Source organism: Solenopsis invicta, chromosome 1 (genome assembly GCF_016802725.1).
Source record: "Solenopsis invicta isolate M01_SB chromosome 1, UNIL_Sinv_3.0, whole genome shotgun sequence".
NCBI lineage: Eukaryota > Metazoa > Arthropoda > Insecta > Hymenoptera > Formicidae > Solenopsis > Solenopsis invicta.
In genome coordinates, this window is record NC_052664.1 from 10,874,658 (window position 1) to 10,891,534 (window position 16,877).

At 36.6% G+C, this 16,877-nt stretch overlaps 1 protein-coding gene across 7 annotated transcripts in view; it reads left to right on the forward strand.

Moving 5' to 3' along the window:
- LOC105200450 (protein scalloped) overlaps positions 1 to 16,877 on the forward strand; it is a 213,456-nt gene that overhangs the window by 180,176 nt on the left and 16,403 nt on the right. For all 7 annotated transcript variants that reach the window (XM_026138739.2, XM_026138742.2, XM_026138738.2 and 4 more), the window contains one exon: positions 12,320 to 12,450. In XM_026138739.2, coding sequence (XP_025994524.1) covers positions 12,320 to 12,450 — 131 coding nt within the window. The remainder of the gene's footprint in view (positions 1 to 12,319; positions 12,451 to 16,877) is intronic.

The following is a 16,877-nucleotide window of genomic DNA, read 5'->3' on the forward strand; positions in this document are numbered from 1 at the left end:
ACATGTGAGTTGACGAAGAGGGAAGAAGACGGAAGGTCGTGAAAGGGAGGGAAGAGGATAGGGACGAGAGAGATAGAGGCGGTAGTTGTGTGTCGAGGGCTTGCCGTACCCCCCTTTCGACCTCTCTCCTCCCTCGAGGAGGGGGTCGGCGAGGGGACGGGGGTGGCGAAACTATGCGAAGAATGTGCAATTAGTGAACAGAGCATGAGATGGAGTCGGGGGGTGAGGGTCGGCACGGGGAGCTGGGGATGGTACGGGTCCCGGAAAGGGAGCGAGTATACGGGTCGCGGGGGAGGAAGGCGGGTTGCCGACGGATCCTGGTATGGTAGTGCCATGCCGGCGAATGGTATCTCTCTCGCTCCCTCGGTGTGTGTTGGTGGCGATGTTGAGGATAGTAGTGGTGGCTGTAGCGCCGAAGAAAATGGAAAGAAAGGAAGATGGATGGAATGGCGCCTAGGGATGATAAGAAGAAGAACGGACTGGGTTGCGGGGTTTGCCCGGTAGTTGTAGTAGTAGCAGAGGGGTTTGTCGAGGTCGTCAGGGTGGGGGTCACCGTGTCAAGATGCGAGAGAATCCTCCTTCTGGCGCAAGGACACTTATCGACTTCCCGACCCCTCCCGACTTCTACCCGCGTCCTTGCTTCGAAAGTATACACGCCCATATAGCTTTTTGGGGTGCCTTTTGAGGCCACGCGGGAGTATCTCGGCTTTCTCGTTTCTCGCGCGATCAGATACTTGACGACTTTCTTCACTGCTTTTACGAATGTTACGAGAAACTTTATCATCGTTTTTCTTGAAAGAAAAAAAAAGATCTCAAACTAAATTTCTGAAATTGTAATGTTTTGAGGTACTGAGTGGAATAAGCCAGGTTATAATAAATCATGTATGTTCAGTTGTGCACATATGCTGCGCTATTATTTAAGTTCTGTTCTACGGAGAAATACTAAACCTTTGTTTCTTTCTGATTTTATATCATAAAGTATGAATCAAATATTTTCTATTTATATCATTGTTTCACTTGATAATTCACATTATCTTCTATTTCTTCAAAATTTCAGAACACTTGCAACTAATTTCACTTCGAGGTCAAGATTTTTTGAACCATCTCAAGACGCAATCTTAAAATTGGTGAAAGATATTTTTATTTATAGGATTGATGTTAACGTTCTCGAAAGAATTAGACAGAAGAAATTAAAATGAGAAAGTTCAGGATGTTGGTGGTCAAGCCGGCGTGAACGGAATTTAAGGACCCCTTTTCGTGTGCTTACTCCTGGAGGTCGACCGCGGTGTGTTCAGTAATCGCTAATTGACCAAACGAGCTTAAACGCACTTCGCCGGTTGAAGGACCGGCACGAGGCGTACTGTTTGTGAACCATCGATTAGCGACGGTGCTTCGTGGTAAAGTCCAGGATACCCCGAGGACCACTGGTGAGCCTCTCGGGCCCTCGACATGTCAAAAGCGATCCCTCTCGACGACGTCAACCGAGCACCAAGGTCGTTCGAGCGAGTGCCCTCCGTTATTGCAGCTCGTAGCTGTACAATTTGCGGCACTACTCCATAACCTAGAGATCATTGAAATGGACTGTTGAGATGACGATGATGGGTCTTGAGAAAAACGTTCGAGGAAATACGATAGTCTTTTTCATCAAATTAGCTAACAATTATGTTAATAGAAAATTTTAATCGAGATAACAGCTCGGTGACGAGAAAAGTGTTAGATTAATAAAAAGTGCTGATAGAAAGTCATCTGCTTGTGCCAATTATGTCTACTTAAGCCAATTAATATATAAATGACACCAGTTATATTATTTATGATCTAACGGTGTTTAATTAAAGATCTATCCGATCAGAAGATGTAATTATTTGATAGTGGACAATTTATATGAATTAGAGATTGTTATTTTTACAAATCAAAGCTTTGTGAATCTTTAGAAATCTTATTTTAACGGTTTCTACAAATATGGGAGATAAATGGTATTAATAAGCGTTGGGATAACGAGAATTTATCAGAAGTTTCTATTGTTAGTATTTTTCTTCGAATATAATTGCAGACTGTGCTCTTTTCCGTCTCTATATACATAATTTCACAAAAGGAGCCGCCGCGTGACTGTGCGTTTCTCCGCTATACGTAATAACTCAGCAGATACGAATCTAACGGGGTAGAGATTCATATCGGACTATGGCGTTTAACGATGATCACTAAATCTAATATAGTTAATGAGTGCTGGACGCACATTGGTATTTATAACCATGTCATTTTCGGAACGATATATTTATGGCGCTATTACGATAGCGGTTCGAGAAACCATTTTTTTTTTTTTTTTTTTTAACAAATACAAATCAGACAACGATTAATTAACAATCTGAATTGATAAATAAATCTCGTATATAATTAGCAACTTTTAAATGCCGTTTATTACGCCGATAATTGGGAAAGAATAAGAAAGAATAGGAAAGAGATTGTGTATAAATAAATCGCTGCAATTGCTAATTGTAAGTTGTTGCTCAAAGAACTGGCTGAGCACAGAGCTCATAGCGCGATTATGTACAAGTTGCTACAATTTATAGGATATCGTCTAAACGTTAGGTATGGTGTAAACAGATATTTTACTGGGCGGAATACTCGTGTCGCCGAATCCTCCTTCCGACGGGAAGCCGCGCCGTTGCTTCGCGTTTCGCTAACGAGCTTGTAATGGGACATATTTCTTCCGTGTAAGCTTCCTCGCTGTCATTTCCAATCAGCCGGTAATAACGCCTGGAGGCCTCTTAAAATAGCGTTACGCGTGTGCAACAAACTGTATCGTCTTACTCGAGATCGTAGATAGTTCACACACTTCGCTATAAATAAACGAGCGAGAGAGAAAGATCTCTCTTCGTGCTCGTTACTTCGAGTTCGCGATCATAATGGCCCTTCTTGTTAAATTGAGCATCAGCCAAGTGATTTACGTTGATTGCTCGTCGCGTCGCGCATCCAGCAGTCTCTTTCCTCCTCTCTATCCCTCTATATTCTCTCTTCCTCTCCCCTCCTCTCCTTTTGCCTTCTCTTTCTCTTCCCTTCGACTACTCTTATCCTACTTACCTTGTACATCCGATGTCGATCGCTGATCTCGATCTCATCTACATGCTTGGGCAATAATCGATCTTCTCTTGGGCTTGAAGTGGAGAAGCGCCTAGGGCGCACTTCTCTTACGTGTTCCCCTTTTCTACCCTCGTCATCCGACGCTCTTTGTGAAAAAAAGGCCTTACCTTCTTCGATAATAAATTGCTTCTAAGCTTGCACGAACAGATGCCGAAAACGACATTGTATCCGCTAATAACAAACACTCGAGAATGAAAACGATTGTCGATGTTGGGTTGTACAAAGTGACACTATAGAGAATTTGCATTACGTGTGCAAATATCAAACTTAAAAATACAATAAAATTTAATATTGCTTTATTAAATTCAATTTATCAGTCTCCCGCAAATCTTTGCAAATAAAAATTTCGAATTTTTTAAAGCATATATTTCTGTACTATATGCTGTTAAATTCGTAATATCGAGTTATACCTAATTTCAGTCATGTTTAAATAATCTACGTCGCCACTGTTCCTACTTAGTACCTCGTTAATTTAACCAAGATAGTAGAGTTAAATTGAATAATTCAATGATATAAATGGATTGATTAGATGCAGTCGTTTCTTTAACCGTATATTTGTGCCAAAATAATTCACTTTGACACATATGAAAATTAAAAACAACAAAATGTTATTGAGCTCGAGAAATTGATTTAATTTGATTCTTTACTAACAGTGTAATTTTGTAATGTATGTTGAGCATTCTATGTCTTTAATATTCAATCTCAGTAGCTTGACATAGATCGTTCTATTTGTATTGCTGAGGAAATAAGGAGATCAACTAGGTTGAATAGTAAAATAAACTTAAAAGCATCGAGCGAAAGGTCGAAAGGACAAAGTGTAACACCGACGACATTGATATATAATGATTCGTAAGATCGACCAGGCGCAAGATAGGAAAAGTCAAATAAACCGAGTCTCTTCTTTGTAGTCGGTGGCGTTCTATGGAGATGCCTAAGCCGGCATAATCGACCCCCTACGAAGAATGTTCGGCCTTCAAAAACAGAGAAGGAACGCGGCCGGCGGTGGCGCATGGTTCATAGCGGGCCATTTAACGGTCTTTGCGAAATTGAGTCATCACGCGGTTCCCCTGGAATCTCGAATATTTTCCTCCCGATGCTTCAGCTTCTCCGTACCACCTCTCCCCTCTTCCTCCCCCCCTTCCCACCCCTCGTCTCGTCTCGTACCCCCTACCGCAGACTCTTGCACATCTCCTCCCTCTTACGTTACCATCCGACGAAGGCAGCGCGCACCTTCGTGGATCCTCTCGTCGTCACAAACCCCTGCCGGGATCTCGCAACTTCCCGCGGAAGATTCGCAGCGGATGTGAGAGGATTTCCGAATTTCCGTGACCGAGAAAGCACAAATTTGGACGCGCGCGCGAGACGTTGCTCGAATTCTCTTTCGTCTGCACATAACTTCTGCAACGGATGCCAGAGAGGGAGAAAAAGGAGGACGATATAAGGCATCCATTACGTGCTTTTCACTGATAAAATTATATCCGATCTATTTATCTAAAATACCTTTGCGCGCATAGATTGTTGTTTACATCTAAAGGGAAGATTCGTTTTTACCTCTTTCACAATTTATAATTCTTCGTAAAAAGAATCTGAAATTCCAACACCCAATCAAATTGGATAATTAGTAATTTGATATTTTCCAGCATTTCCATTTATTTGTTGTAACACGCTGATTGTTTACTTGTTGCAAAGTATACAGAATTGTGAAGAATACATTTCACGGTCTGTATTCTATATTTTTAGCTTCGCAGGAATAATTACGGTCACGATCCACCGTCGTTAGCGACAGTAAGAGAGAGAGGACATCGATTGCACATTTATATTACAAACAACGTCTGCATCCTCGAGCGAATTTCTGAGCGATAACAATATTCGTCGCAGTCCGTACAGTTCGGGACGAAGACGAATGCCCGTAATTTACGACTTGCGATTTGCAATGCAAAAAAGAGTGGCGGACGGAGATTCGGCGTTGTCGTTTCATTTCGTTTCCTCGACGCTCGTGTTTGTCCTCGACATATTGCGTCGCTTCCTCGCTCGGGTAACGATGAATCATTTAGCGAACCGTGTTCGCCACCGACTCTTAATCGAGTCTTTCCGTAGGAAGCAAGACGGTAATCTCTCTCCCGAAACTTTCCGCGAAACTTGGAGATTTATCGGGGAAATAATTTATTTGCCCTACGGCAAGAGAGAGGCGCGGCGCGCGGCGGGCGGTTGTGTCGCGTCGTACCGGGACGTCGCGATTTTCATCCCCCTCTCTCTCTCTCTCTCTCTCTCTCTCTCTCTCCTTCTCTCGCCAAAGTGCTTTGATAGTCAATATGAATCTGCAATTAATCCCGTGATGTCAGCAGCGTACATTCCTTCAAAAGAGAAACATTTGATTTAACATTCCTGTATAATCCTTGAAATGATACAAATATTCACTCTCCTAATAGTACTTTCCTGTGTGATGAAATGTGTGTTTCCACTTTTACGACACTATAACTCGATATTTAACCCTTTCGGTCACAGCGTACCGTATGTAGGACACCTATTTTATCTTCTTTTTTAAATTATATTATGCACAAGTATTTATCTATAAACATTATTGGACCTTTCGTTGTTTTCTCAACTAAAGGTTCAAACTTAACTCTCCATTGATAATTTGTTCAATATTGTTAACGTTTTTGTCTTGTTGTTACAAACAAATTAATACCCAACAATATAACTTTTTCACATTAAATTTATTTCTATGTGAACTAATTTAAATAAATGCATAACTTTTTTGTTCTTAAGTAAAGTAGATGCTTTACGATACAAAACGATTTTTTGAAGATTTTTCTGAAAGTACAATTTTCAACCCTTTACACAACCCTTACACAAAGTTAAAATAGTATATGTTTCTACACAGAGAGAAAATTATAGTGGCCGCAACTATACAGTTGACAATTAAAACTATATTACAAGTTTTATAAATAGAATTATGGTAATTAAGGGAATTGTGTTATAGTTATTGCAACTAATTGTAAGTTAATAATTATTCTTTCTATGTGTATAGTCATTACAACTATTTTTTATTAATTCTCTTAACCATTAACTTAATTGCAGTAACTGCAACATACTATAACTATAACATTTTATTTAATTATATATCATATAATAATTTTATTTATAAAACTTGTATAGTTGCCATCACTATAAAAATTTTTTTTGAGCATACGAATAAATGCAATTTTGCGGTAAATTGAAAGGTTTATGCGTTATGTATTTATGTATAATGCAAAGGTTTTCGCGGTTACCAATTTCAAATTTTCTATTAAAATTTTGTATTCAAAAAGACGAGTCTAATTTTCAAGTATTTTGTCCGCCGTATCATATCTGCCATTTTGATTTGAAAAATTTGACAGCGGATTTGAATTCATCGACTTCAAAAAACCTATAATAGCATTCGTGATCCATCCACTCCTCGAATTGCGTGACTGAAATGATTAAAATAGATGACGTAACGCGCGTGATTGTTAATCAGACGCGTGTCTTTCTAGGGAAAACAGAACTCGGGTATTGGCCGCCACTGCGATATCAAAGTTACAACTTGCCACGTTACACGTTGGGATTCTAGACGTTTCAGCGTCGCCCGTCGCACGTTTATCCATCGGGTTCGAAGTGCTCCGGCGTGATTCTGCTTACCGTACGGTTAAACGTTATTTCAATTACGACACGTTTGATGTCGTCTGGCGCCGGTTTTACGGTCAACGGCGACCGTAAAACCTTAACGGCTGTGAAATCTGAGCGGCGATAAGGTGGCGCGTAGAAACGCCGTTTACACGGTCCAATCGGCCGGAAATCAATTCATCGAAGAACTCCCCCGCGCTCAACCACAACGACAACTCCTTTGTTTCGTCGAACTGTTACGTTGCATTTGTCATCGTATATTGACCATTCAGTGTAGTACGTATCGCGGTGGCGGTTAACATAATGGCGCGCGGCTCAACTCCGCTCAGAGAAGAATGACTCGGAAGAAGAGCTTCCGGCTTTTGTTTCTTGGATTCTGTTTTAAAACCTTGCGTTTTATGAAAATAGGTGATTTTTAATCATTTCAATTATTATTTAAAATTTATATACGTTGACATGTTAAAAAATTGATTGAATTAATTTGAAATGTGAAATGATAAATAAAACCTGACAGTTTGCTGAAATATGAACGATTCAGAATTTTCGTTAACTCTTTAGTGCCGTGATTTTTTTGTATGAATAATTAGCATCCAATTTATGTCTTGATAAAAGTAGACCGCTGAATTTGGAATTAAAATATCAAAATTTAAAATGATGAATCTAATATGGCAGACCGAAATCCAACAAAATTTAGAATTTTGGTTCGCTATATTGAAACCGTCATTTTGAAATTAAGGAATTTTTTTAATAGTTCCAAGATTGACCTTTAAAATGAAAGAACTCAGAAAGAACTCGCTGTTTTAATTTTTGTAGAAGTTATGCATTTTTCACTTTTATTCCATTTTACGAATATCTGACGAGGTATGCAAATCAAGAGGTGAAACTCACAAAATTGATTTTTTTATAAAAAGTCTTACCCTTAATCTTTAAAATGTGTTCTTAAAGAAATCGTTATCTTTATTTTTGTGAGAGATATGAATTTTGAATTTTTTGAAGGATTGAAATATACGTCTCGCCAATCACGAAAGTGTTAAAAGAGTCAGACAAATTTGGTTACTCGTATTCTGGTTGAGATAATAAAATAAATTTGATTGCATGTATTCTGATTGCGACCACAATTGGGAAAAAATCTGATTGCCATTAATTGGAAATCCGGTAGATTCAACCTAGTATGTTCGCTTGAAACGAATCAAGATTCTTGTAGGAATTATCAGATTCCTGAATTAATTTTTATAAAGAACTATTGTCAACATACCTCCGTCATTCGCTTTTGTCTTCAAACCCAATTTTGAGGACTCACGCGATTAAATTATTAAAATATCAATAAAAATGCTGCTCCTTTTATTCTATTCTGTAGTTTTCTTACGAGAAATATAACGTCGTCGCGTTCATCTGATAATAATGCCGTCAACTGCTATATATCATTATAGATCCATTCAAAAGCGTTATCCTTATAGTTATTGTATGTTTTGGTTACATACCAAAATATTAGAACCAAAAAATCTGTTTATTTTTATCAAAATATACATGCTTAACCAAAAACATATCTTGTTTTTTCCGTGTAATATTTTCACGAGTGCACGCAAAAATACAAAACGAAATTTAGGGTAAATTTAAAGAAAGTAATAAATTGGCTGCATGAAAAATCTTATTGCCTTTTGTAAAAACTCTAAAAGATATTTCATACATTTTTTTGATCAGTTTCGTCTAGACAGAACTGTCTAGACAAACTCTTCTAAACAGTTTCGTCACTTTTGTATTACTTCACACAGTCTTACTTCATCTTTACAGGACAATAAATGGGCAATAAATGAACGTATTTGTCGCTCTTACTTTTATTCTTAATAAATGGACAATTTAATTGAATAATAAGAAAGCCCAAAAGTCTGTTTATTAATAGTAAACAATAATTGGGCAGGTGTCTATACATATTTTTTAATAGGAAAAAGATCCGCTTCAATCAGCGAATAAATCTCTATTAATATAAATTCTTGTCCAGCCCTACGCTGTATTGTTACAGCCTAATGAGAATACAGTAATACTAGATAGTAATTGGATGGGTGGGATAGTCTAGGAAAACTGCATACATTCCTACTAGGAAAGTATTATAAATAGAGAAAATTAAGATTAATACTGTGCGTCGAATTTTAATAATGCGTTCACAATTCGCGAATAACCAAGATCTTTTTCCTCATATTTATTACATATGCTTTTACATCACACTCTGCGCGCGCAATGAGGGAGGCACATTTTAAAAGTATTCCCTCATATTCCCCGCTGAGTTTTTGATCGCCGCAGCTTGATGCTATATTTTTCATTGCTCCCAATGCGTGTCCACAGAAAAACAAAACATCCCCGCCCGTATCTCTTCCTCTCTTTTTCTCCGATTTTACCTTACGCAGTATGCGCGTAGTACATTGTTGTATAAAAAACAAAAAAAAAATGAAATGGAGCGCGCAAATGGAATATTCGTGTTGTTAAATCCGGAGGCCGTTGGATTTTCATCGTGTACGCGATGAAACCTGAATACGTCCCCGCGCATTCGAATCGGTTCTTTTCACCATTTCGAAATCGGTCGTCTCTCGTTATCGGCAGTTTCGAGCGGTTTATATTCGCGTGTAACTGCGCGAATCGAGTGAAAGCATTCGCTCTCCTCGTCTCGTTTCGTCTCGTCTCGCGGGACGTTTCTCCCGCCTCTTTCCCGTTCCACGCTTCCCGCCCGCTTCGGCTCATTACGATTTATTATACTCGTTATCGTCCCGAGTCGCGAGTTACGCGTCCGCGTAATTTCGCGCGGATATCCGCTGGATTGAGTCGCCAAACGGCGGTTCGGAACGCCGCCGTCCCGTACTCGCTTCCACATGCGCTCCCGTGCTAATTAGAATTTATGACGAGCGCACTTTATCACCCGTTAAATTTAGCCGCGAGTTTTGCGCGAAAATGATTTTCGCGCGCGCGGCACCGAAACTGCGCTTTTTCGCGCGATTACTGTAAATCGTTCGCCGTTTAGCGCCATTCATAGCGATATCGAGCGTAATTTACGTTATCCGCCACGGTGACAAATCATATATGGGTTAATTATTGTTTAAATATTCACTGCATACAATTATTCACAATTATACGTAGTGATTTAAAAAGCGATGAAAATCAACGTTTATATCAAATATTTACACAGACTAGTTTCTGTTTTAAGTTTTTACAACTTAAATTATTTTTTTTTATGATGCATAAATATAATTCCTGATAAATTTTTTTTTTTTTAGCAGTTATTGGACAGTTATTACTTCTGTCTAGCAATTGAAACTACTTATTAGGGTCAATATGTAACGCTTTGTTTGCAGTTATTGCGCACAAAATCTGAACATATTTACTGAACAAAAACAGGATAATAAATGGACTATTCAATTGATTAATAAGTGAGCATAAAAGTTTGTCTATTAATACTGAACAATAACTGGACAGGTATCTACGTATATTTTTATTAGAAAAACTGCTTCACGCTTCATCCACTGAATAAAACTGTATTTATTATCCAAGTTATTATCCATTTCCTATGTGGTATTATTACACAATTAATGAGTATATAGTAATACTAGAGAGTAACTGGATGGATATCTAGGAAAACTGCATACAATCCTATCAGAGTTTTGTAAAAAGTTAAAGAGAGATATTATTATGCATGTAAATACGAATAAAAGCAACATATTAGTAGAAATGTATACATAAATTATTCGCATAGTGATACTGATAAGTTTACATTATCTGTTCCGTGACAGATTTTACACTGTTCAACAAAACCAAAACATCAGAACGGAATTAGTCATTTTTTATAGTTTTTGCTCCATTTTAATTTTAAGAATTTTGTAATTAAAATTGCAAACAAAGAAAAGCTATTTTTACATACTTCGTCATACTATAACTATTATGTGATGTGTTGGAGAAATTTTATTGCAAATTTAAGTACTTAAGTATGTTAGGACTTCCAGTTCTTAAAAGGAGTTTTTTGTGCCGATTATGAATAATATGTGTATTACTAAATATGGCGTATGTATGTGAATAAAAATCCTTATATGATTTTTTGCTAAAATTTAAACGCGATTGAATTTTCATCAATTATACTTAACTCTACCATTTTGGATTTGTCAAATTTAAATATTAAATTCCTATTTAGTACCATAAAAAATTTCTATTTTTTTTTTTTTTTTTTTGCTAAAATTCTGACATTTTACAAGTTCTGACATTTGTCATATTATCCGTTTCAATTTATTTTGAAAAAGATTTATAATCAGTGACCTAAAAAACCCTGAGATTTAAATAAATACATACTTTACAATAATTCATAAATTCACAATTTTTCCGCGAAGACTGTATTTAAGAACATACTTAATTTTAAATATAATTAACAACGTATTTAATTTTGAATGTAATAAAATTTCTCCCTCTCGTCACATATCATAATTATAATATGATAAAGTACGTTGAAAAATAACTGTTTTTGCAATTTTAGGTTAGGTTAGGTTAGGTTAGGTTGAAAAATAACTGTTTTTGCAATTTTAATTGCAAATTTCTCAAAATTGTGATATAATGAAGCAATTTAGAAACTGGGTTTGTATTCAGCAAGAATTGAGAAGTAATTAATCTTATCTTAGTGTTAGAGTTATTTTTTCTTGAACCACGTTATTGACCTGTTGTAATTTATAGAAAGACAACAATAATCATTAAATAATGATATCGTATTTTTTACATAATAAAACCGAAGAAAACTCACAGATGTAAATCAAACCTGATAAGACAAATCGTGTCCTTCAAGCTAGTTTAAAATGCATCAAGTCGCTTGAATTAAATACGCCGACGGTCGGCTTTATTCCAAAGCGCATTTTATCTGACGCTTCTCAGAGGCAGCTCTCAAAGCCTATTTCGAGCGGTTTGCTCGAGGGTTTGTTTGAATCCGTCCGGTCTGCTTCTCGTCAATTTTAGAAGGAATTCTCGTATTCGAAGCTCGCGAGAATGCAATCTTCGTCACGGAACTTTCATTTCCCAGGATCGATTCTGATGCTTCTGTGGATATCGTAATTGTTTGTTTCCATTCTCGACAAAGAAATCAGAATTTACATGAAGTGTCAAGATTTTTCATAAAATTACATGGGGTAAATAGAAAGCATATAGTGATTGAAAGATAAACTTAAAAAAAAAAAAAAAAAAACTTGAGGTTAAATAGCGTTTTGCGAAGACTTCCTTAATTTTACAACTCTTTAATTATCATTAATTAAGAGGATTTTATTAAATATTTTAAGTCGTTCATTTCATCCTTTAAAAAAAAGATTTGAAATATAAAATTAAATTATGTTCATCCTTAACTAATATTAAATGTATATTTGTCGAAATATGATTGGATATTATTAATAAGATGAATATCGTTTAACTTAAATGCGCTTGATTGCGTATCTGCTTATGTGATTATTAACGACATTTATTAGGATTAATATCTATTAACGAAAAACACTGATTTCTATGCACATAATTTATCATGTTGCAGGTCGCAACGAGCTGATCGCCCGTTATATCAAATTGAGGACCGGTAAGACGAGAACGCGAAAACAAGTATCTTCGCACATACAGGTTCTCGCGAGAAGAAAACTCCGGGAAATACAGGCAAAACTCAAAGTGGTAAGTACATATCCCGTTTACATATTTCTCAATCGCGCACTCATTACATTTATTATTTATTTATTTATTTATTTATTTATTTTTTAATGCTTTTCAACGCCACATCGAGTCCACCTATCGACGTTGTGCGTCTCGCGATTTTTTGCCTCTTTCGTGGAAAGACAACCAACAAATTTATTCGAGACGATATAAATTTTGTTTATCTGTGTAAATTTAACGCGTTGCTACTACCAAAATAAATTGCGACGATAGCGGTTTAACGTGACACATTATTATAATAATGAAATGCGAAATAAACGCGATTGTACGATTATTTATTTAACAATATTGTAATACTTGATGATACGTCGTGTCATTTGATAATATATTGAATAAAATATTGCACGTGTCGTATAAACGCGATACTTGGCACGTGGAATTGATATTTGAATCTCACATGCGGTAGATTTTTATTTCTCTGTGAACTTGTGCAGCTGATATATTGAAAATTCGATTAACCAAATTTGCGTTAGAGGATGTGACAGTCGCATAATCAAACACATACAAAATTATACGTTTTTCTGTATTTATTTGTTAAATAATAATTTTAAATATTGTTTTTCATATTATTACATTATCTTTTATTAAGTATATATTTTATGCAATATTAATGAAATTTCATGTACTATACGCAATATTAAAAATTTTATATTGTATTACTTTTTGTTAAGTAATATCACATAATGAAACAAAAAATTTTACTGAACGAAGATGATTAACAGACATTTCTTTAATTCTTCTTATTTTTTCAGTGTCGGTCCACAACCTTGCTTTAAAAGCCGTAAGAAATTGACTAACCATAGTCGATTATTTTCCTCACATTCAACTGTGATTGGTCAATTTCTTACGCTTATGACTTTTCAAAGCAAAGTTATGGACCGAGAGTTAAAAGTCTGTCTTAAAGACAGAGAAAATATGTCATTAGTAGATATCATCAGAAGAAAGACGTACGAATGGAATTTAATCATATAATCATATAATGAGTTCAGTGTCAAAATATTCTTTTTTGTATATTATCTTCTTGGTTTCAATCAATTTTAAGATACACGGATTCGGTACGCTAATTTTGCATAGACTTACATTTTTTTATTAAATAACATTTATAAATAATCGAATGCTCGATCGAAACATTCAGCGTTGAGATAATCAGAATTCTGTTGTATTTCGCGTTTTGCACAATGCTGCTTCGGAGAGTAGTATGCGATGATATTAAATCGCGATTGGCGATGTGCAAGCATTAGCGGACGATGGCCGTTGCGGAATCATTTTCAACGAGAGGGAGAAGCATGTATATCGAGGGACACACGTATCGAGAGGAGCATTGCCGCGGGATAAATCACGCGTAAAAATGAACCCAGCCCGTTTAATCAACAGCTGAATTATTAAAGCGATTCGCGAACAATTGCGCGTCGGTTAATAAATCAAAGCAGGGCGGTGCAATCGGTGGTGCCTCCATTTCGCCGATGGGCGGTGAAATAACAGGAGACAGAAGACACGAGAGAAAAAGAGAGGGAGAGAGAAAAAAAGGGAGAGAGAGAGAGAGAGAGAAAAATAGAGTATTGTTTATACAGGATCGGTCAATATTCGGAATAGAAGAGAGTGGAAAAACAAGCGGAGCGTGTAAATTAACCGTGCGATTGCATGCAGCACTCCGACAAAACTCTCGTTTGAAGAAAAAAACTGCCATTTAATCGAGGACAATAAACCGAAAATTTTTTCGGATATTCCGTGCAATCTAGACGTTATTACCAAATAGTCGGATCGTGAAATATAATTTATCAATAGCGTTTATGCCCATCTTCTTCCACTATCTCCAAAAGGTTAATTGATTAGATATAATTAATTAATTATCGCATAAATGTATTACTTGTTTCGCCGATATTGATGTAATTAGCGAAATTCAATGAAGGATTCTGCGATTTGAAGCTGTTGTAATGCAATCAAAGCCAGAGCATCAGAGCACTTTTCAAGACAAATGGAATAATATTGAGGCTCTGATCATTTTTTAAGTGATAAAATATAAATGTTTTCAATTAATATAAATTATGTTTCAAAGATAGAGAAAAGCTAATAGTGAGATTTCAATCTTTATTGAATTTCACGTTTTCATTTAGAAAGAAAATAATTTACTAGCATAACAGATTTTATGTTGCTGCAGTAAAATCTATTAGTTGTATGGACAGCAAAGAGATTAGCTAAGAATACTAGTTCTTAAACGTTATATATAAATTTGCTAAAACTACAAATTATTCTGCTGTGAAAACAAATTCATTGAATCAGGGATTTAAGTCTGCATAAGCCTATTTGAATGAGCAGTAGTATTTTTGCTCTAATACCACAAGTATTTACTAAGAATATATCATTTTGCTTTAACAACAAATTAACCTAATTGTGAAGATAAATACAGTAAATTTGTTTTTCTATTTCAGCAACAAAACAGATGCTGCTTTTTTAACGAATAATTTTTAAAATTACAATTGTGTCAATTAAATTTTGTCGCCGCGCCACTACAAGTATGCAATAGCAAAGACAGTTTTGCTACAACAGCAAAATCATTTTCTTCCGTGTTGAATTAAAAAAAATTTTAAGCTCTAGTTCTATGTCCAGATTTAGGTCCTATATGCAATTGATTATGCAATAGGTGATAATGTTTATCAGTATTCTTTCATAATCTTATCTGAAATCTATCTTTAACGTTTCACACATGATACTGTCTCGCACGAGTAATTTTGCGTATAAATAATGTTTCTATTTTTCCGCGTTGTCATCTTTATATTCTATTGCGCCCCGCGGCTCTTGGAAGTCCCAAAGAGTTCAGGAAAACGGCGGCGTTTCTCGAGCAATTTTAATTACGCTCGCGCGCGCACGACTTTCGCGTAATAAGATGTCATCTATTTCCGCGCGCGCGGTTCCGTGCCACGATGCCATTTATGAAATACTTGTGCGGGTTTCCGTTTTTAAGCACGGTCAGCCGCAGCTGCAGCGACTGCAACTGCAGTGGCCGCATACCGCGAACATTATTCAGGAAAGTAGCAAGCGTGGGAGGGTGGTACGGTCCACCGTGACGTAATTTTCTGGTTTTCGCGTTTCAGGCAGGGTGAATGCCGGCTCTGCCACGACTTTTGCTTGTTGCTCAGAAGGAGGGGTTGCTACCCTTCCTGCGGCCGCGAACCGCGCGATTTATTCGCCCAGGCAGGGAAAGAATTTCGCGAACGGCGTTCGTGTTTCACACGCACCGATATCGTCTTAACTAAATTGTGCTCCTTATCTTCCTGAATATTTTAATGAGACAGCATTAATTTAAAGGAAATTGTTTAACTCGTTGAAACGTAATTGAAATGAATTGTGGAAACGCGGCAAGTATTTGTGCTTGAAAGAGACCTTATTTACTTTTTTTTTTCATACACGGAAAAAATTTTTTGTTGTATTTTACCATAAAATTTGCTACAAATTTTACCATACGCGATGATAAGTTTCAGGTACTTAGTAATCGATCAAATATTATGAGTAATGATAGGAATTTTAGTAATGAAATATACGAAAGATATTTTATGAACTGTTTGATAAAAATATGCTGCATTGTAAAATTTATACAAAATACTGTATATGTTTATCACTACTTGGTATTTATTCTCTCTCTATTTAAAATAATTCTATTTAAAATAATATTTCTATTTAAAGTTGCATTTTTTTTTAATTTTAAAATGATTATCAGATAACGATTCTCGCATTCTCTTCACTCGATTGTAGTACGACTAAAGAACAAAATTTAACGTTAACTTGAATTTTTTTTCTCACCAATCCTATGATAAAACGTTAAATTTTCCGTTTACGTAATTCTGCAGTTTTCAGTTTTAATTTTATTCATTATATTTTCTTTTATATAATGGCGCTTGTTACGTTTCACGTAGACTCGATTTAGCTTTTGTGCACATTTTACATGCTCGCATATCAAACGATATTACCCCCCAACTATCACAGTCTATCGAGATTGTCCGCCGTTTTATCTATTTTGGAAATAATTGCACCAGGCATTACGGCGTAATTAATTGTTGCGGTGTAAACGTACTCCCGATAACGGGGCGGGGGGTTGTAGTGGTAGAAAGGGGTGCGAGAGGAGGGAGGGTGCCCAAAAACGGGCGAGCAGCGTTTCAGAATGTCGATAAACATGTCCAACCCCGTTACCCGCCCAATCCTCTGCATTCCTGGCGTGTATTCGAGAGATGAAGGGCGAGAGAGAGAGAGAGAGAGAGAGAGAGGGAGGAGGGGAGGCGACGTGTGGGACGGAGGGTGGAAATTAAAAAAAACGACACGGACTGCACCCTCTCAATTAACCGAATTGATTTTCCGCTGCAAATTCAGCGCGCGCCCCGCACAAACGTGAACAA